A 17,520-nucleotide genomic window follows, 5' to 3' on the forward strand; every position below is an offset into this window, starting at 1 on the left:
AAACAATTATCATTTAAGTAACAAAAATTTTGAAGTAACAATTTTTTTTTGTTCACCTCAACATCTAACCATGGAAGAACAACAAAACCCTCCCTTTCCACCATGTTTACCCTTTTATTCAGATATACATAAATACAAAATTCTAATCTTTTTGTTTTTTTTTAACCCTAAAACTATCCCTAATTAACCAAAATGAACTAAAACAACGACTCACCTCCATTGCCAAACACTCGAAAAAAGCTTTCAATCTTTTCACCCAAAAGCATGATTTTCTCTAAGAGTTTGAACCAAACTTGAAGTATATCGCCTTATCTTCTCATTCTCTTCTTCCATTAACCCCATACAAATCTCCACAACACCTTCATTTATAGCTTCAAAACAAAGCCTTTCACAACAAGTACATAAACAATTCAATGTAAATAACCCATATTGAACACCTCTTGAACTACCATTCCTTAAAACAGAAACCAAAACCTTAACACACCCATTAACTTTCATCATCTCTTCTCTTCCTTCTTTACATTTAACCAATAATCCCAACACTTCAATAGCCCTTTCCAAGCCTGAATCTAATAAGCTAATCAGTATTGGTACTGCCCCACAATCTATAGCTCTTCTTCTATTATCAGCAAATGAACAAATTGCATACAAAGCTGTTGCTGCTTCTTTTTTTTCCCTTCCTTTACCTGAAATTAAAAGCCAAACCAATGCTTGAATTGCATCTGGGTATGCTCCTATTGTTGCTTTATTAACTTCCACCACGGCTAAACTGGTTATAATCGTTGCAGCTATGGCTCTACAATCGGGTGACCCGAATCGTAAAACTTTGATAACCCGGTTAATAGCACCTTCAGCGACTAAGCCCACTTTGTTATCATCGTCAAGACTGAGATTAAGGAGTAAAGACAGCGCCTTTTCTTGTAAACTCGGATCATCTGAGCCGACACACTTGAGAACACCAGGGGCTGCACCCAACTCAGTTAGTTTACGGCGGAATCCCGAGTCGTGCTTAGTGAATCGAACGAGATGGGTGAGCGAGTTAAGCTTGGTACCGACATGGGATGATTGAGAGGTTAGAGAAGAGATGAGGATTTGGGGTTGAGGGCAAGGCTGTAACTTGGAAGGAGAGACGAGGGTATAGTTGGAAATCAAGGAACGGAGGGCATGGTTTGGGATAAGACAAGGGTGTTCAGGTAACGGAAGTTTGGTAATCGGACAAGTCCGGTGACCGGAATCTAGCCACCATTGGATTGAAACCCGGTCGAAGGTGTGACCCGATGGAAGGATAACCGGGTCAGACATTATCTCAAGTGAAATAGGGCAACTGAAATCGTCGGGGAGCTGAGTTTCCATCCCGATTCCAACTCGGACAAAAAGACTCACCTTGAAGAAAAGAGCTTTGAAAAAGAAAAGAAGGGTTTAAGAGGTTTTTGCAGAGCTGTGGATAGAGGGAGAATGAGAGGAATTGTTTTCTCAATTCAATACAGAGAAATAGAGAGAGATAAAGAGAAAGTAAGTGAAGAAGAAGGTAGTTTGTTATTAACGTAATGACTATTATACCCTGCTCATTCTTTGAAATTATCGGACATGAAACGAAGGGTATTAAGGACATTTTGTGGATTAGTTGATAAAAAAGAAAAGAGAGGAAAGTAGGTTGAATTTGGAGTGTATCGGATTGGTTTTGAACATGTTAATTTGATACGAATCAATTTAGATTTGTCAATTTTTTGAGTTATTGATTAATTTTAGGGTAGGATCAATTTTAAATTTAGGTAATTGCGAGTAACAATGACAAAAGAATTTATGAGATTTTGATATATATATTTTTAGTTATAACCTTATTTAAAATTTCAAACCAGATTCAAGAAGTTTTTTTCGAGATTGGGATCAAGATTCAAGTCGAGCCAAAAACTTCAAAAAGAAATCGGGTTTTGGGATTGGTTGAGGCGAGAGATATAAAAATCAATCCGAAGCTAATACAAGCAAAAAAAAACTTCTATACTATTCTATTGTAATATTTAGTTTCAAGTTTGAGTCATTTTAAGTTCAAATTATTTGAATTTAAAATTCGATTATTTTATTTAAAATTTTAAGATTAGGCTATTAATTTTTGGTTACTTTAAAATTGAATCATTTTGAGTTGTTTTTTAGTTAAATCATTCCAACTTCAAGTATGATTTAAATTCAAATTTAACCTCGATTAAAAAGGAAAATGGGGAATCATTTTCTATTCAACTCTTTCAATAATCACAAGAAAAAGCCATATTTCCGGCGCCAAAGCACATGAGGGGCAAATTCGGAAACGCATTTGCTGATTGGCATTAATAAAAAAAAAAAACCGTTGGTTGGGATTTTACTTTTATTTAAGGATATAAAAGTAAAGAAATTAATTGGCATTAAAAGAAAAAAATTTCAAAAAAGGTAATTGCAACGGTTACCGAGTAACGGCTCCCTCCACCAGCCTTCCTTTACAAGTGGTTGCCATTTAAAGTCAACTATCCAAAAAGTCCAAATTTATGTGGCTTCTAAATTTAAATCCCTAATCATTTTAACTTTTTATTTAATTTTCCGTCTATTTTAACTATTAAATTTTTATTTTTATCAAATTATCTTAAAATGACACATGTAGATGACATGTTAGAATTTAATTAATTTTTAAAAAAATAATTAAATAGTGACGTGTTGTTCATGTGTATGTCATGTCAGAATAACAAATGTTAACTTTTTTATTTATTTTGTGGCGATTTGATAAAAAAACTCAAGCTTAAAGGTGAAAAAAAAAATAAATAGAGAGCTAAAATGACTCTCTCTCTCTCTCTCTCTCTCTCTCTCTCTCTCTCTCTCTCTCTCTCTTGTTTGTAAATTTGAAGAACCGAATAAGTCATTATGCCAAAATAAAATTATCACTTAACCTAATCCAAAACTTTTTAAAATTTCTCTAACCACCCATAGCCCTTCACCAACTCATAAATAAGAGGATAATGCGTTTCAATGCATTCAAACCCACATCCTCCTGTATTAGTAACAATGCCCATGTCAATTGAGCTAAAACTCAATCAACAATCAAATTCTATTATATAATTTTTATATTTTAAATTGGTTAATTTTAATCTTTATGCTTTTCAAATTTTGTAATTTTATGTCTGAACTCAAATGGAGTAAAATTCCTTAGGTCGATTTTTACTATTAGTTTTGTACGTTGTGTAAGATGTGTATTTAATCCATATTTTTCAATTTAATCATTTTTAATCCTTAATACTTTTTCGAATTTTAAAATTTCAATTCTAACTCAAACCAATAACCGTTAAATTTATTAACTAAAATAATATAATTTTTTTATGTGAGTATCATGTGAAAATAGAAAGTTAACATGACATTACAGATGTGATAACAAAACTAGACTTAACAAATTTAACCATCATAATTAAAATTTCATCTTATTCTTTCGAAATACAATTTTAATTTGTTGGGTAAGAAAACAAAGAAAATGTTTCTTTTGTTTTTGTACGTAATAAATTAGAAAATGTGTTATATGCTGCCAACATTCTTCTGACCAATCCAAATCTGGTTTCTAAAGGATATATTTCCCGTAATTGACGCAGGATTTGGGTTTTTAATTGATGTTTGCCCATCAAGTATTTTTTTTATAATGAAAACCAATATTTGGGATAATTGAGAATGTTTGTTATGTACTAGAAAAAGAAAATTCTTAAGATTGGATTAGTTTTTAGCTACCACCAAATTCAATAAAAAATTTTGAATTTCTTACCAAAATTTGGTGCACCATGCTGTGTATGAAATATTCATGAAATAAATATAAAACCAAGATTTTTAACTTCAACCACTATGAATTTTAAAAAATATATACATACGTGATGTCTGAAATTCATTTATTTACATTGTCAAGAACACATGTGAGATCTCTTTACATCATGTTCATATCATCATCACTTATTTAGAAGGAGCATGTGTTCCTTAAATGATTGACTATGATGAGACTTTTATCGTACACGTATTAAGATTTAAGGTTGAGAGACAACTTTAGTAGACGTCTTCTATTCAAGCAATTTTAAACACTCTAACTCCTCTTTTTATCCCTTTTTGCCAATCAACATATTTATTATAATCACATAATATACTAAAATGGGTTGGCGGATTTGTGTTTTGATGGAAATACATATATTCTTTTTTCCAATTTGTTGCTTTAAATACGACCAAATCAAATCAAGACAGAATCACACATTTATACTCATAAATTAAGGGTTCGTTTTAGACTCTTTTTTTTTTAAAATTTTATAATGAAACCAAATTATTTTTATTCTACTTACTTAATAACGACTTTGAAATTTATTACTTCTTTTGGTAAAATTCTAAAACGTGCGTAGGTTTGTATTTTCAATCAACTAATATTATTATGTTTAATGGAAATTGAGAAAAATGGATTGATGGAGGAGACATAGTGGAGAATCTTCACCATTGCTTTTGCTTGCTTTCTTTTTGTTGGATGAAATTGTCAAAAAGAGTGGCTCACGTCTTCAACTTTGATATTTATAATGGAAGAAAAACAAAAATCTCAGGATTTTGCCTCTCACATACCATGAGGGTAGCTTCAAGAATTGTGTGATGGGTGGAAATAAAAGAGTTTAAATTTTCTAAAAAGTGTCCTATTTAAATAAAAGTTAGAAAGAGATTAAATTGAATAGTTTAAATTTGAGAAATACTTCAATTATAATTATATTCATGCGCCTGCTTACATTTCAACAATTTCAATATTTAGAATGTCAATCGAAAAGTTTGGTAAGAAAATCTTTTTAGTTTTTCTCAATTTTAATATTGGTAAATTGGTTATTCTAAAAAAATCGAAACCATTTAATTCCTGTCATTTTGAGAGTAATTAAGGGCAATTAATCATGATATTAATACTTTCCATCAGTTGTTCATAATTTTGATTGGTATAACAATAAATTTAGCTATTAAAGTTCTATTTAGTCTAGATTTAACAAACCTGCAACATTTGTGTAAATGTGTAAATGTTGAGGTTGAATTTGATTTTTTTTAGAATCATGATCAAATTAACAAAACATGTAAATATAAATGGCTAAATTTATTATTATAGCAATCAAAATTAGTATAATTGACAAAAGACAACAACACCATAATTAATTGCCTTGTTTACTTTTAAAATTGACAAACATTAAATTGCCTCTCTTTTTTTTAGGAAGATCAATTTACTCAATTTCGAAATTGAGATATAACAACGACAGAAAACACAATATAACCCAGAAAAGTGATAATACCATATCCGTCTATTGATCATGATAATCAATTACAAAGCACAATCATAATTACACATCAATTAGAGCTTTTCTTGAAGATTAGAGTACCCATTTATTTACCATTCAACAAGCAAATCGGCACAGAAAGACAAAGGACTACGAAATCAGCCATGAATCACAATTCTTTCTTTAACAAAAAAAACATTTAATGGAAGACCCAAAACTGCCACAAAAGTTACAGAAAAAAGCTTTAAAAAGATAAATAAGAATATACAACATAGCCACGGATGAGGCATGTGAAGCTTTTCACTACCTAGCATCTAGCATTGTAACAGTGACTTGGTTCACAGTGCATGATTCATCTTGCTTGCTTGCAGATGAATCTGTTTCATGTGTGTTTCTTCCAAGGCAAAAGCCAGGTGTTTTAGGCTGAGCCATTGTTGCTGTTTCGCTGTTCAACATCAACACCACCGTCGACATCGTCGGCCGGTTTTCGGCACGTTCTTGAACGCACAACAAGCCGACCTGAATGCACCTCAGCACTTCTTGTTCATCATAGGTATCACCCACTGCTGGATCTATTAACTCCAATCCCTTCCCTTCTTTCCATGATCTCCAAGCCTGTGAGAGTTATGCGAACCAAATTCAGACTCGAATTTGAAAATCTGATTTGATTAATACGAATAAAAATTCGATTTAATCTAGTTTGATCCAGATCTAATTTGAATCAAATTAATAACAACCCAAACTTGAAATAAATTGAACACAAAAATGGTTTGGATATGTACCGACTATAACTCGAAATGATCTAAATTAATAATGACTAGACTAAAAAAAACCGTCCTCCAAAATCGAATTTGAAAACCTGACTCGATTAATTTGAGTCCAAATATGATCTGACCTGATTTGATTATAAAAAGTAAATAATCTAAATATGAATTGACCTAAACCCAAATTGAAACGAGCTAAAATAATCGAAACCCAAAATAATGTTAATTTAAAACAAATTGAACTTGAAATGGCACAAATTTGAACTTGCCAAAATTTAAAAAGATTGAAACTTATACTAACCTGACTTGAAAATTTCAACCTTGAACTCAAAACAAACTAAACCCAAAATGACTCGAATCTGAAATAATTGAATTGAAAACATGCAAAATTTTAAAAATCCAATTTAAGTCTACAAAAAATCTAACCCAATCCGTCCAATAACAGTATAAGCTTCATTAGAATTTAGAAATATAATGTGTGGTTAGCTGCTTACATGGCCTAGAAGGTTGAGTTCACTATTTGAGTGATAGAACCCTCTGTTCTTCTTCCCACTGACAATCTCCAACACCAAAACACCAAAGCTAAAAACATCAGATTTTGTTGAGAAGTTACCATCCATTGCGTATTCAGGCGACATATAACCACTGCATATCAGCGATAATTACGATTATGAAATCTTGTTTTCGACAAAGAAAAATTAGAGTTTTATACGGCACTTACTAAGTTCCAACAACTCTCTTAGTATTAGCCTCAATTTGATCACCAGAAAATATTCTAGCCATCCCAAAATCCGAAATTTTCGGGTTCATTTTTCCATCAAGCAAAATGTTGCTTGCTTTGAGATCTCTATGCACGATCCTAAACCTCGAATCCTGGTGAAGATACAATAATCCTCTAGCAATACCGCAAATAATGTTGAACCGCTTTTGCCAATTTAACAAGGAGCTTTTTGCTTTATCTGCAAGAAACTTTTCAATCAATGCCATGGATGTACAATTGTTTACCTACATTAAATTTCTCCAAGTTGTGAGAGAGGAACTCACTGAATAACACAGAATCAAGGCTTCTGTTTTCCATGTACTCGTAAACTAACATCTTCTCGTCTGTTTCGACGCAACAACCAACAAGTCGAACCAAGTTCCGATGTTGTAGCCTTGCAATTAACCTAACCTCATTCTTGAACTCTTCAGTCCCTTGCCCCGAGTTCTTTGAAAGCCTTTTTACAGCTATTTCTTCACCCTCAAGCAACCTACCCTGCATGTATTACCACACATGTTTTCATGGTTAAGATTTCGAAAAAGCACGGTTTCAACCGTAATAATAATGCTAAACTAGCCTGTTTCATTGAAATTTACCATGTATACACTTCCGAAACCACCTTGTCCGAGCTTATTTTCATCGGCGAAGTTGTCTGTAGCCGTTACAATGGTGTTGAAATCGAACAACGGTAATTCAATTTCATCGGGATTAGTTTCGCCCGAGTATTCCTTCTTGCCTGAGATGACCACTTCATTCAATAGAAAATCTTGACTTCTTTCAAGAGGACCTGAATGAACAAAAAAAGACATATAAACCTTGAAACCTAAAATGAAAAATGGAAAAAATAAAGGGATAATTACATCCATTTTACCTTTCTTTTCTATTTTTCCACTTCTTTTCATTGCCTTCTTCTTCTTCCATATGACAATGGCTATCAGTACTAAAATCAAAACACCACCACCAACTATAGTGCCTGTAATTACAGCAGTTGTATTCCCACCATCTCCTAAAGAAGGGGAAAAAAACCATAATTTGATTTTATTAGTGTCTTAAATATTGAGACTAAATCTTAAATTTTATGATAGCAGAGGGGCTAAAGTCAAAATTTGACCAAATAAATTTACATAGCCCAGTGACCTGCTTGGATCATAGACCATTTGTACTTATGATCTACTTAGTTTATGGGATTTGGACCTAAATATTACATCATTTTAGGTGGATTATGACTTAATTTAGGGCTAAATTTTTCAACAAATCCTACTCCATGTGGGGTTACCTAAAGGTAAAGAAGGTAGGCCATTAGGTTCTAAAGAATCAAAACCTTAAGAACCTAGTCATTCATTTACTAAAGTGTTTTCTTTTTTTTTAAAGTTAGTATAGTTTTATTACAAATATCAATCACAATTAATTAATTAATTAATTAATTAGAATAAATCTGGAGCAAAATCCACGTATTTACACATGTGGGACGCAAATATGGGACTTCAAAGTACTGTACCTTCAAAGCAAGACTAATGGCATTGAAATTACATATGTGACCGAGACATTAGTTTTTGTAAACTATTTGAATTCAATTCGAAAAATTTGAGCTTAATTCGGTAATTAACAAACTGATCTCGAGCAATCAATTGAGACAATTTTGATAACCAACTCATAGTTTAATACCAAATCTTAAATCTTCAATTTCATCACTATTTAAATTTGACGGGACTCAATTATAACCTAATGGAAACCAGCATGTTTCGATATCCTTTTCCCTTAAACAGTGGCATAAAAAGAGGGTAATTGTATTAGGTAAGAGAAAGTGTAAGGTGAACCCTGAAAATGATATAAAGCTACCTTTTTCACTTTAATTATTTTTTAATCCTTTCTATAGTTGAAAACGCCCTTCCCAACTAGACCTTTATTGACCACAAAAAAAAAAAGGAATTATTATCCCGCTTGAAAAAATTTGAAATTAGCATTAAATTAAGAGACTGTTAGGGGACCTAATTGCTTAGAATTTAACTTAAGAAAGCGAAACATGGAAGAAAAAAAAAGACCAAACAAGTAACGTTGGCATCCATTTAATATGGGGCAAAGTCAAAAACGACGGTTCACTTAGTGGAAACTTTCAAGAAAGAATTAAGACTGTTTTGAATTTGCATTTACTGTGCAAAGGCTTTTTAGGTAAGAGAGTGGGGACATTGGGAAAATAGTGACAACTTTTTTATTAAGGTTAAATTAATATATAGGGTCTAATTTGGGTTTAGTCCCTCTATCATGTTAATATGACATAATTTGGTTTATCTAATTTTATGATTATATTCGTAAATTCAAATTGATTTAAAGTGATAACTTAGACTCTTTTTTAACTATTATTCACTCACATAGTCGTATCATGGAAATCCGGTCAACCATGTTCAACTTCTTATAAATTAGAGGGTCTAATTGAAAATGAAGGGCCTAAGTAAAGTTTTTAAAATTTTTGAAAGGTTTAATGATAATTTTTCAATTTTTTTAGGGGAGCAAGACCTCTTTTTACCTCCTCTTACATTCCATCTTTGGCTAAAAGATTAAGGCTATTTAAAATATTATCGATTTGAACATAATAATAATTTCATCAAAGTAGAGATTTTAGCACAGTAAAAGGACTAGAACCAAATTAGACCATTTGGAAAATATATATTAATGAAACGAAACAACTCATTCTGGTCACCTATGGTGTTGATCAAATCTTGGTAAAACTGGTTGTATTCCAAGACCTTGTGCTTCTAGAATATGGGATAAATTAACGTGGGTTTGATCTCTAAAACAAATCGAATAAAAATACTAATAATTATATTAGAAAAAGAAAAATCAAAGAATGGGAATTTCGCAACGTACCTAAATCTGAAGCTGCCAATCGAATAAACAAATCTTGCCCACCACCATCACTTGTATATTGCCTCAAATCAATAAGGTCACCAATCCAAATAACACACCCTATACCCCCATTCCTAATATCCCAATTAGAAAAAGCAGTACAAGAACAATTCCTAGCACAAAAAGCTTGGCAATCCTTGAAATTCACGGACCTATACACCACAGTATTTGTACTTTCGGGCAATTTCATATTGACCAAATGCAAGAACTTATCTTTCCCACAATCCAAATCATTTTTTCTAACACAACCATTAGACCCATCTCTCAAATCCCAAGCTTGTTCATTCTTTGGTGTAAACCCTTTTGGACATTTACAAACAGGGGAAGCGTTAGTATCACATATACCATACGGACCGCACTCGCTGTATTCGTCGCACTGATCTTTCGGCGCGTACCAAAACGGATTCCATTGCTTGGTGTCGGGTATCCATGTTAGTCTTTCAAGTGTACCGGTTGGTGTCACTATTAACCTGGAAAACAAATTATTGTTCGTAATATAAAACGAGTAATATACCTCGTCTTGGTTAGTGACGAAGCTGAAGTTCATGTAATCGAGCGGTTTCATTTCCGGTACGCCGCTAAATCGAAGACCGTTCCACGGACCACTTCGGTATTCGATATCTTGTTTGTTCCGTAAAAATATTTCCGGGAATCCTTTGTAATCTAACTTGAATGTGAAATCACCAGACGAAGGATCGTTTCTTGTTTTCCAAGACGTTAAAAACCGGTTGAAACCTGTGTTTAAATCCCACCCGAGTTTCATGTCTGGTAATAACGTATCAGTCGGATAATCGAAGCTTCGCCATAAATAGTAGTCGGTTTCACCATTGGAATTCGCTTCTCTCAGAACCAAATTCCCAGAATCCAACAACTGTGCCACTGGATTATACTTGTCTGCATCACCCTTTGTTATGTTTGAGGACCAAACAAGGTTGTTCCCTTCGTCTAACAACACCAAGTTCCGATCCTCCACTTTGAAAACACCTGATGAGTTCGAAACAGGGTTATCTCTGTTAGCAACCCACACATATGTCCTGTCGGGTATGTTCTTGTACCATATCCCAACATACCATTCACCTGGATTATCCAAATTAAAGAATCCAAGCTCGAACACATCACCTTGAGAGACAATAGTTTGGTTCTGTGTAATAAACTGTGTACCACTCAAAGTATCAACAGAAACAGAAATTTTAGGGAAAAAGAAAAAAAGCACAGTGAAGAAGAAGCAAAAATGGTGAATTGTGGTTAAAGTTCCCATACTTTCCATTTACTCTTCGGAGTATGGAGTTTTTTTTTGTTTTAAACCTCCCCCCCCCAAAAAAAAAAAGTGCAGTGTTTGGTTTATTGTTGATCGTTATGAAGACATTTGGTATTGTTTGATAGGAGATGATGCTTGACTAATTTGCCTGCCTTTTTTTAAAAAATTTGTGTGTGTGTTCTTTTTTTTCATTGAAAATTGGGCAAAGCAAATACAGCAACCAAATTCCAAAAATGACGAATTGGGTTTGTAAAATGTGTTTAACTAGGTCAAAGATTGAACATGGGAAGATCACCTAACTCTTTGTTTATATTTATGAACGAAAAGGTGTAGGAATGGCCGCATTCTCATTATGCCTATCAAGTTAATTTTAAATCGGGTTAATTTTTGGATTTGGGTTATTTGAGTTAGGATAATTTAAATTTATGGTTTGAATTTTTCGAATTATGATAGTAAAGGTTAAAAGCATTTCGAGTTTTTATAATTTTAGATTTCATGTTGAAACTAGTTTAGATTTAAATTTGAATCAATAGATTTAAATTTTTCATTTTAGAATAATTCATGAAAGGTTTAAATGATTTCATATTTTGAATATTTTTTATGTGTACTAGTTTAATTTAAATTAAATAAAATAAGTTTGAATTTAAATAAATCAAAAATTAAATACCATAAGATTAAAAATTAATGTAATTCCCGTGCACGTAGGAAATCAAAGATTCAGAAGTAGAAAGAGACAATTGATGGAGAAAGGAAGCTGGACCCTCTTATCAAAGTAGTCACTTTTGAGTATTTAGACGGTAGGTATTCTACTTGGATTTCTCTATTTATTTTACTTTAATTGTCCCATTTTAGTCTCTTACCAAATTTATGTTGAATATTTTTAAATGTTATATTCTATCAATTAAATTGATTTTTTTTTTCTCACCTTTCATATTCAATCCAAGTCGAGTCATCTAAAGACTCACATTTTTTCCATTCCAATTCTAGACTAGAATATACATTTACTCTTGAATTTTGTGATTAATAATATATTTTTGGATAAACTATATCCAAGGTCACTAAATGATTCGTAAATTTAGTTTTGATTACTCAAATTCAAAAAGTTACAAAATAATTATTGAACTATTTAAAAATTTTCATTCAAGTCACTGAGCTATTAAGTTCTTTTTAATTAGGTTCGGCTAGCAAGTTCTAAACAACGATTCAAGTAGAACATACCTTAAATCCATGTTGATTTGACGGTTAGTGTCAAAGATCATAATAGAAAACTATTTGAATGATAGTTTGGAGATTCATGACGTTCAAAGTTGTTGCATGAAAAAACTTAATTGTAGAAGAGAAGGGGAACGTGAGTTTTTTATTAGTGCAGGTGGTGCAAAAAGAAAAGGCTATACAACAACGATTTTAACAACCCAGTGACTTAAATGAAAATTTTATGTAACTTTTGAAGTTGAGTGACTAAAACGTAAACTTACTAATAGCTTAGTAATATTGAGTAGAATTTATCCTAAATTTTTTTATCTCAATTAAAAGAGTTAAGAAATTGCTTGTTTAACAAAAACCTGGTGAGGTATAGGTTCAGAAAGAGAGAAGTTAGATCGATTAACTCTTAAATTACTCAAAATTAATTGAATTAACTGAAAAAAAACTTGCAATTAAATCAGTTCAACATGCTTTTTCATTTTAAATATTTTTTTAATTATTATAAATTTTTAATAATTTACTTAATTAAACTAAATAAATCAACCAAACTAATTCAACCAAAAACGATTAATCTTATCAATTCAATTATTCATTTGGTTCTAAAACTCTTGATTAAATAAAAAAAAACCCCGATAATACGAACAATTCAATTATCAATCCAGTTTCGATATACTCAAATTTTCGATTTTTATACTGTTGCAATTCCCATTCCATAAAGGAAATTAATGATTCACACACAGAAAGAGACCATTCATGAGTGATGGACAAAGAAAGTTGGACCCTCTCACAAAAGTAGTGATAGTCACTTTGAGTTTTAGACGTTAGGTATTCTACTTGGATTTCTCTCGTTACTTCTTACTTTTAATTGTCTCTCTTTAGTCTCTTACCAAATTTATGTTGAATATCTCTATATATCAATTAAATTATATTAAATCTTAGAATTTTCTCATCTTTCGTATTCAATCCAAGTCAAATCATCAATATTTTCATTTTTCCATTCCAATTCTACACTAGAATCTAAAATTGCCCTTGAATTTTGTGATTAAAAAAAAATTGATAATTGATATTTGGTAAATTAATATAGAATTTTTTTTATTTCAACTAACAAAAATAAAAAACTACATGTTTTATCAATGAGGTCTTGACTCAATTGGTTAAAGTGAAGGTTATAGATTTTGAGTATCTAAGTTCAAAACCCACTATACGTAATTATAATATGCGGGTCTTCGGTTCCCGCCATAGTCCATAAACTATTGCTATGTTTGGATTTTAACTTAATTAGTTAGTTCATAGTCTGGATTGATATAGTATTTAGTTTGCACCGTGATAGTTTGATTTTTTGTTCCAATTTTTAATCTATTTGTGCCAAAAAATTTGATTCTACAACAAGTGATACATATACTTTAATTGTACTGTTGTTGTAAAATTTCAAAAAAAAAATGCATGTTTCATTTATCTATATATATAATGAAATATATATTTAAGGTTTTTTTAAAAATAAATATTTGTATTTGGTACATTAGCATTAAATTTTTTTATTTGTTTTATTTCTTCTTTTGTACAATTCATTGTAATCACATCTATCGATGTACATAAAAGGATATATAGTCGTTTTGACGTCCCAAAAATCATAAATATACTATTTGACGCTTTAAATTTTTATGAAATTACAACTTATACAACAAATTTAAGTTACTTTCTAGTTTTGCCCATGATATCACCTTTTCAATCTTTGTTTATGAAATTTAAAATTTTCACAAATATTATATCAAATAATATCAATATAAGAAGAATCTACTTACCATAAGGCCTTGTTTAATAGACTATTGAAAAGGTTAAATCAATTAAAAATTACTATTTTCAATGAGTTATATTTTTACGCATGTTTGATAATCTAAAATAAAACAGTTAGATATATATATTTTCTATAAAAGGTGTAGAAAATAATAAATAAGAGCTATTTATGTAACAACCCGTTTTTAGTAAAATCAGAATAGTGGTTCCGGGACCACAAATCTGAGTCAAAAAGAAAATTTATTTTAATATTATTGCATGGTCTACATTGTGATAGGAATGACATATGAAAATTTCGTTAAGAAAATTTTACCGATTTCATGTTAAATTGTTAGTAAGGACCAAATTGCATGAAATACAAAAGTTGAATTCTAGTAGCTAGAAGGATCAAATAGCTATGGAATTCAAAAATTGAGGTCCTTATATGGAATTAGAACATTAAATGTAGTTAGTAGATAAGCATGTTTAGTCATCAATGGAAAATTAAATAAAGAAAATGATGAAATTGGAAAAAAAAAGATGATATGATGATAAATAATAAAATAAAAGACAATATCATTTTTGTAACACCCCTTACCCGTATCCAACACCGGAATAGGGTACGAGGCATTACCAAAACACATACACTTGTAAACGTATTTAACCGAGTTATAAAATTTCATCAAAATTAAAACTTTCAAAATAATTAACATGTTTCTATAACTTTTCACAATATATCCTCAAAATATTATAATCATAATAATTAGGGCCTGCGAGACCCGATACATACTCATGCAATTTAATGCTTCATTTCCATTTCATTCAATTCGCAATTTCTCATGCTCATAATTTAAATCATATCACTAGAAATTTCCATTTAATTCACGTACAATTCAATGACATCAAATTCAAAACTAATACGTATTTACCATTTAACTCAATGTTTATTGATTATACCATTCAATAACACATTTATGAAATTCTCAATTTAGCAATGAAAATATCACTTTAGTTTGAATAACAACATCGTCCTGATATAAATACACTACCACTTATCCATTTACTTTAATTCTTTTGGGCCCATTTGTCACTTACCATCCTTAATCAAATTAGGGAACGGTCACGGAAAATTGAGTACTTCACTTTCACTTTGCCATAGTATAACTATGGTCTTACGTATGATCACTTATCACTTGTCCCTGATCAGATAAGTGTAGCCACCTATCACTTTGTTTCTTGATCAGATAAGTGTAGCCACTTATCACTTTGTCTCTTGATCAGATAAGTGTAGCCACTTATCACTTTGTCTCTTGATCAGATAAGTGTAGCCGAAGCTATCACTTATCACTTTTCACTTGTCACTTGATCAGATAAGTGTAGCCGAAGCTATCACTTATCACTTTGTCACTTGATCAGATAAGTATAGCCGAAGCTATTACTTATCACTTTCCACTTGTCACTTGATCAGATAAGTGTAGCTAAAGCTACCACTTATCACTTTGTCACTTGATCAGAAGTACTCAAATCCGGCGTTCCGCTCAATTTGATCATTTATTCATATATCAGGCTTACCAACATGTGTTAATTCATAAACCATTCATGGTATTATTTCATGCCAAATCATATACTGAATATACCATACACACATACTATGAAACTTTATTTTCACACATGAGCTTAAACCATGACCAATAATGCACAAAAATAAGCATCATTCATATTTCATCGTTTATGAGTTATAATCAAACATATGACCATTTATACACGAATCATTCATATATTTCCCAATTTTCCTCCTCCTCCTCTCCATTCCACATCCTTAATGTGTATAACACACTTAAACAACATTAACCATAATTTCAATATTCACTAACATGTATATTCAAAGCTGTTTATCCGAGTCAGAGTCACTAAATTATTTTTATCTGGAGCTACAGAGCTCCAAATTAAGATCCGTTAATTTTCCCTGAAACTAGACTCACATATCTTCATACCATAAAATTTTCATAATTTTTGGTTCAGCCAAATAGTACAGTTTATTCTTTAAAGTTTCCCCTGTTTCGCTGTCTGACAGTTCCGACCACTCTTCACTAAAAATTAATTATCTCATTGTACAGAATTCGGATGATGTTTTAGCTTGTTTCTTATAAAAATAGACTCATTAAGGATTCTAACCATATAAACTATAACTCATAATCATTTTTGTACAATTTTTAATGATTTTCCAAAGTCAGAACAGGGGAACCCGAATTCATTCTGACCTTGTCTCACAAAATCTATTATATCTCATGATTTACAATTCCATTGCTCACATCATTTCTTTTATAAGAAACTAGACTCAATAAGCTTTAGTTTCATATTTTATTCATCCTCTAATTCAATCTCTACAATTTTTGGTGATTTTTCAAAGTTACACTACTGCTGCTGTCCAAAACTGCTTTAGTGCAAAATGTTGATTTCCATTTTGCCCCAAATTTCACAGTTTATACAATTCGGTCCTTTCTCAATTAACCCCTCAATTAATCTAATTTTCTCAATTAGTACTTTACTAGACATTATAAGTTGTTACACAACTATTGAAATTCAGAATTTCCACATATAACTCTATCTTCAAACTCTTTTACTATTAGGTCCCAAACATTCACTTTCTATTCAATTCTTTCAATAAAATCAGCATATGAACAATTTAAAGCTCTAATTTCATGCTAAATCATCATATACTTCCAGCACATATTCATATCAACTTTCAAATTCTTTCATAAAATCAAAAACTAATGGATTTAACAAGTGGGCCTAGTTGTAAAAGTCATAAAAATACAAAAATTTCAAGAAATAGTCAAGAATTGAACTTACTTGTAATAAAAATATGAAGAACCAGCTTGAAGAAGCCCTTCCATGGTGTTTTAGCTGATGAGAATTCAGAAAAATGAAGAGAAATCTGGATAATTCCACTTGGGTCCTAACTTTATTAAGCAAAATTTGCAATTTTCCAATTTTGCCCTTAATTCTCCTTACTTTCTTGCTGATTTCATGCCTCTGCCGTCCAGCCCAAATAGACCTTAGGTCTATTTGCCTTTTAAGCCCTCTTCCTTTTATCATTTAAGCTATTTAATCATTTCCCAAAATTTTGCATTTGTTACAATTTAGTCCTTTTTGTTCAATTAATTATCGGAACTTTAAAATTTCTTAACGAAACTTTAATACTAACTTTTTAACACTCCATAAATATTTATAAAAATATTTATGGCTCAGTTTAAAATCCCCGAGGTCTTGATACCTCATTTCGATTCTAATTATTTTAATATTTATTTCTAATGCACTATTCACTATTTCAAAAATTTTCCTAACTTTATATTTAACTTATACTTACTAAATTAATAATATTTTCTACCCATTTGTCGAATTTTAGTGATCTCGAATCACCGTTCCGACACCTCTGAAAATTCAAGCCATTACATTTTTTTTTTCGTCGGATTTGTGGTCCCGAAACCACTGTTCCGACTAAGCCTAAAATCGGGCTATTACAACTCTCCCCCCTTTAGGGATTTTCGTCCCCGAAAATCTTACCAGATGGTA

General features: G+C 31.3%; 2 protein-coding genes across 2 annotated transcripts; both read right to left on the reverse strand.

The window, feature by feature from the left end:
- Window position 1: 1 nt before the first annotated feature.
- LOC107940938 (U-box domain-containing protein 8) lies at window positions 2–1,523 on the reverse strand. Its single transcript, XM_016874402.2, has one exon. The coding sequence runs from the start codon at window positions 1,351–1,353 to the stop codon at window positions 253–255; it is 1,101 nt and encodes a 366-aa protein (XP_016729891.1). The 5' UTR covers window positions 1,354–1,523; the 3' UTR covers window positions 2–252.
- Window positions 1,524–5,288: 3,765 nt separating this feature from the next.
- Window positions 5,289–11,252, reverse strand: LOC107940947 (receptor-like serine/threonine-protein kinase SD1-8). The gene is made up of 7 exons (XM_016874412.2): window positions 9,672–11,252; window positions 7,678–7,812; window positions 7,403–7,593; window positions 7,091–7,301; window positions 6,768–7,005; window positions 6,541–6,691; window positions 5,289–5,897 (listed from the first exon to the last, which is right to left on the reverse strand). The coding sequence occupies exons 1-7, from the start codon at window positions 10,975–10,977 to the stop codon at window positions 5,586–5,588; spliced, it is 2,544 nt and encodes an 847-aa protein (XP_016729901.1). The 5' UTR covers window positions 10,978–11,252; the 3' UTR covers window positions 5,289–5,585.
- Between the last annotated feature and the right edge of the window lie 6,268 nt (window positions 11,253–17,520).

This window comes from Gossypium hirsutum, chromosome D10, assembly GCF_007990345.1.
Source record: "Gossypium hirsutum isolate 1008001.06 chromosome D10, Gossypium_hirsutum_v2.1, whole genome shotgun sequence".
Lineage (NCBI taxonomy): Eukaryota > Viridiplantae > Streptophyta > Magnoliopsida > Malvales > Malvaceae > Gossypium > Gossypium hirsutum.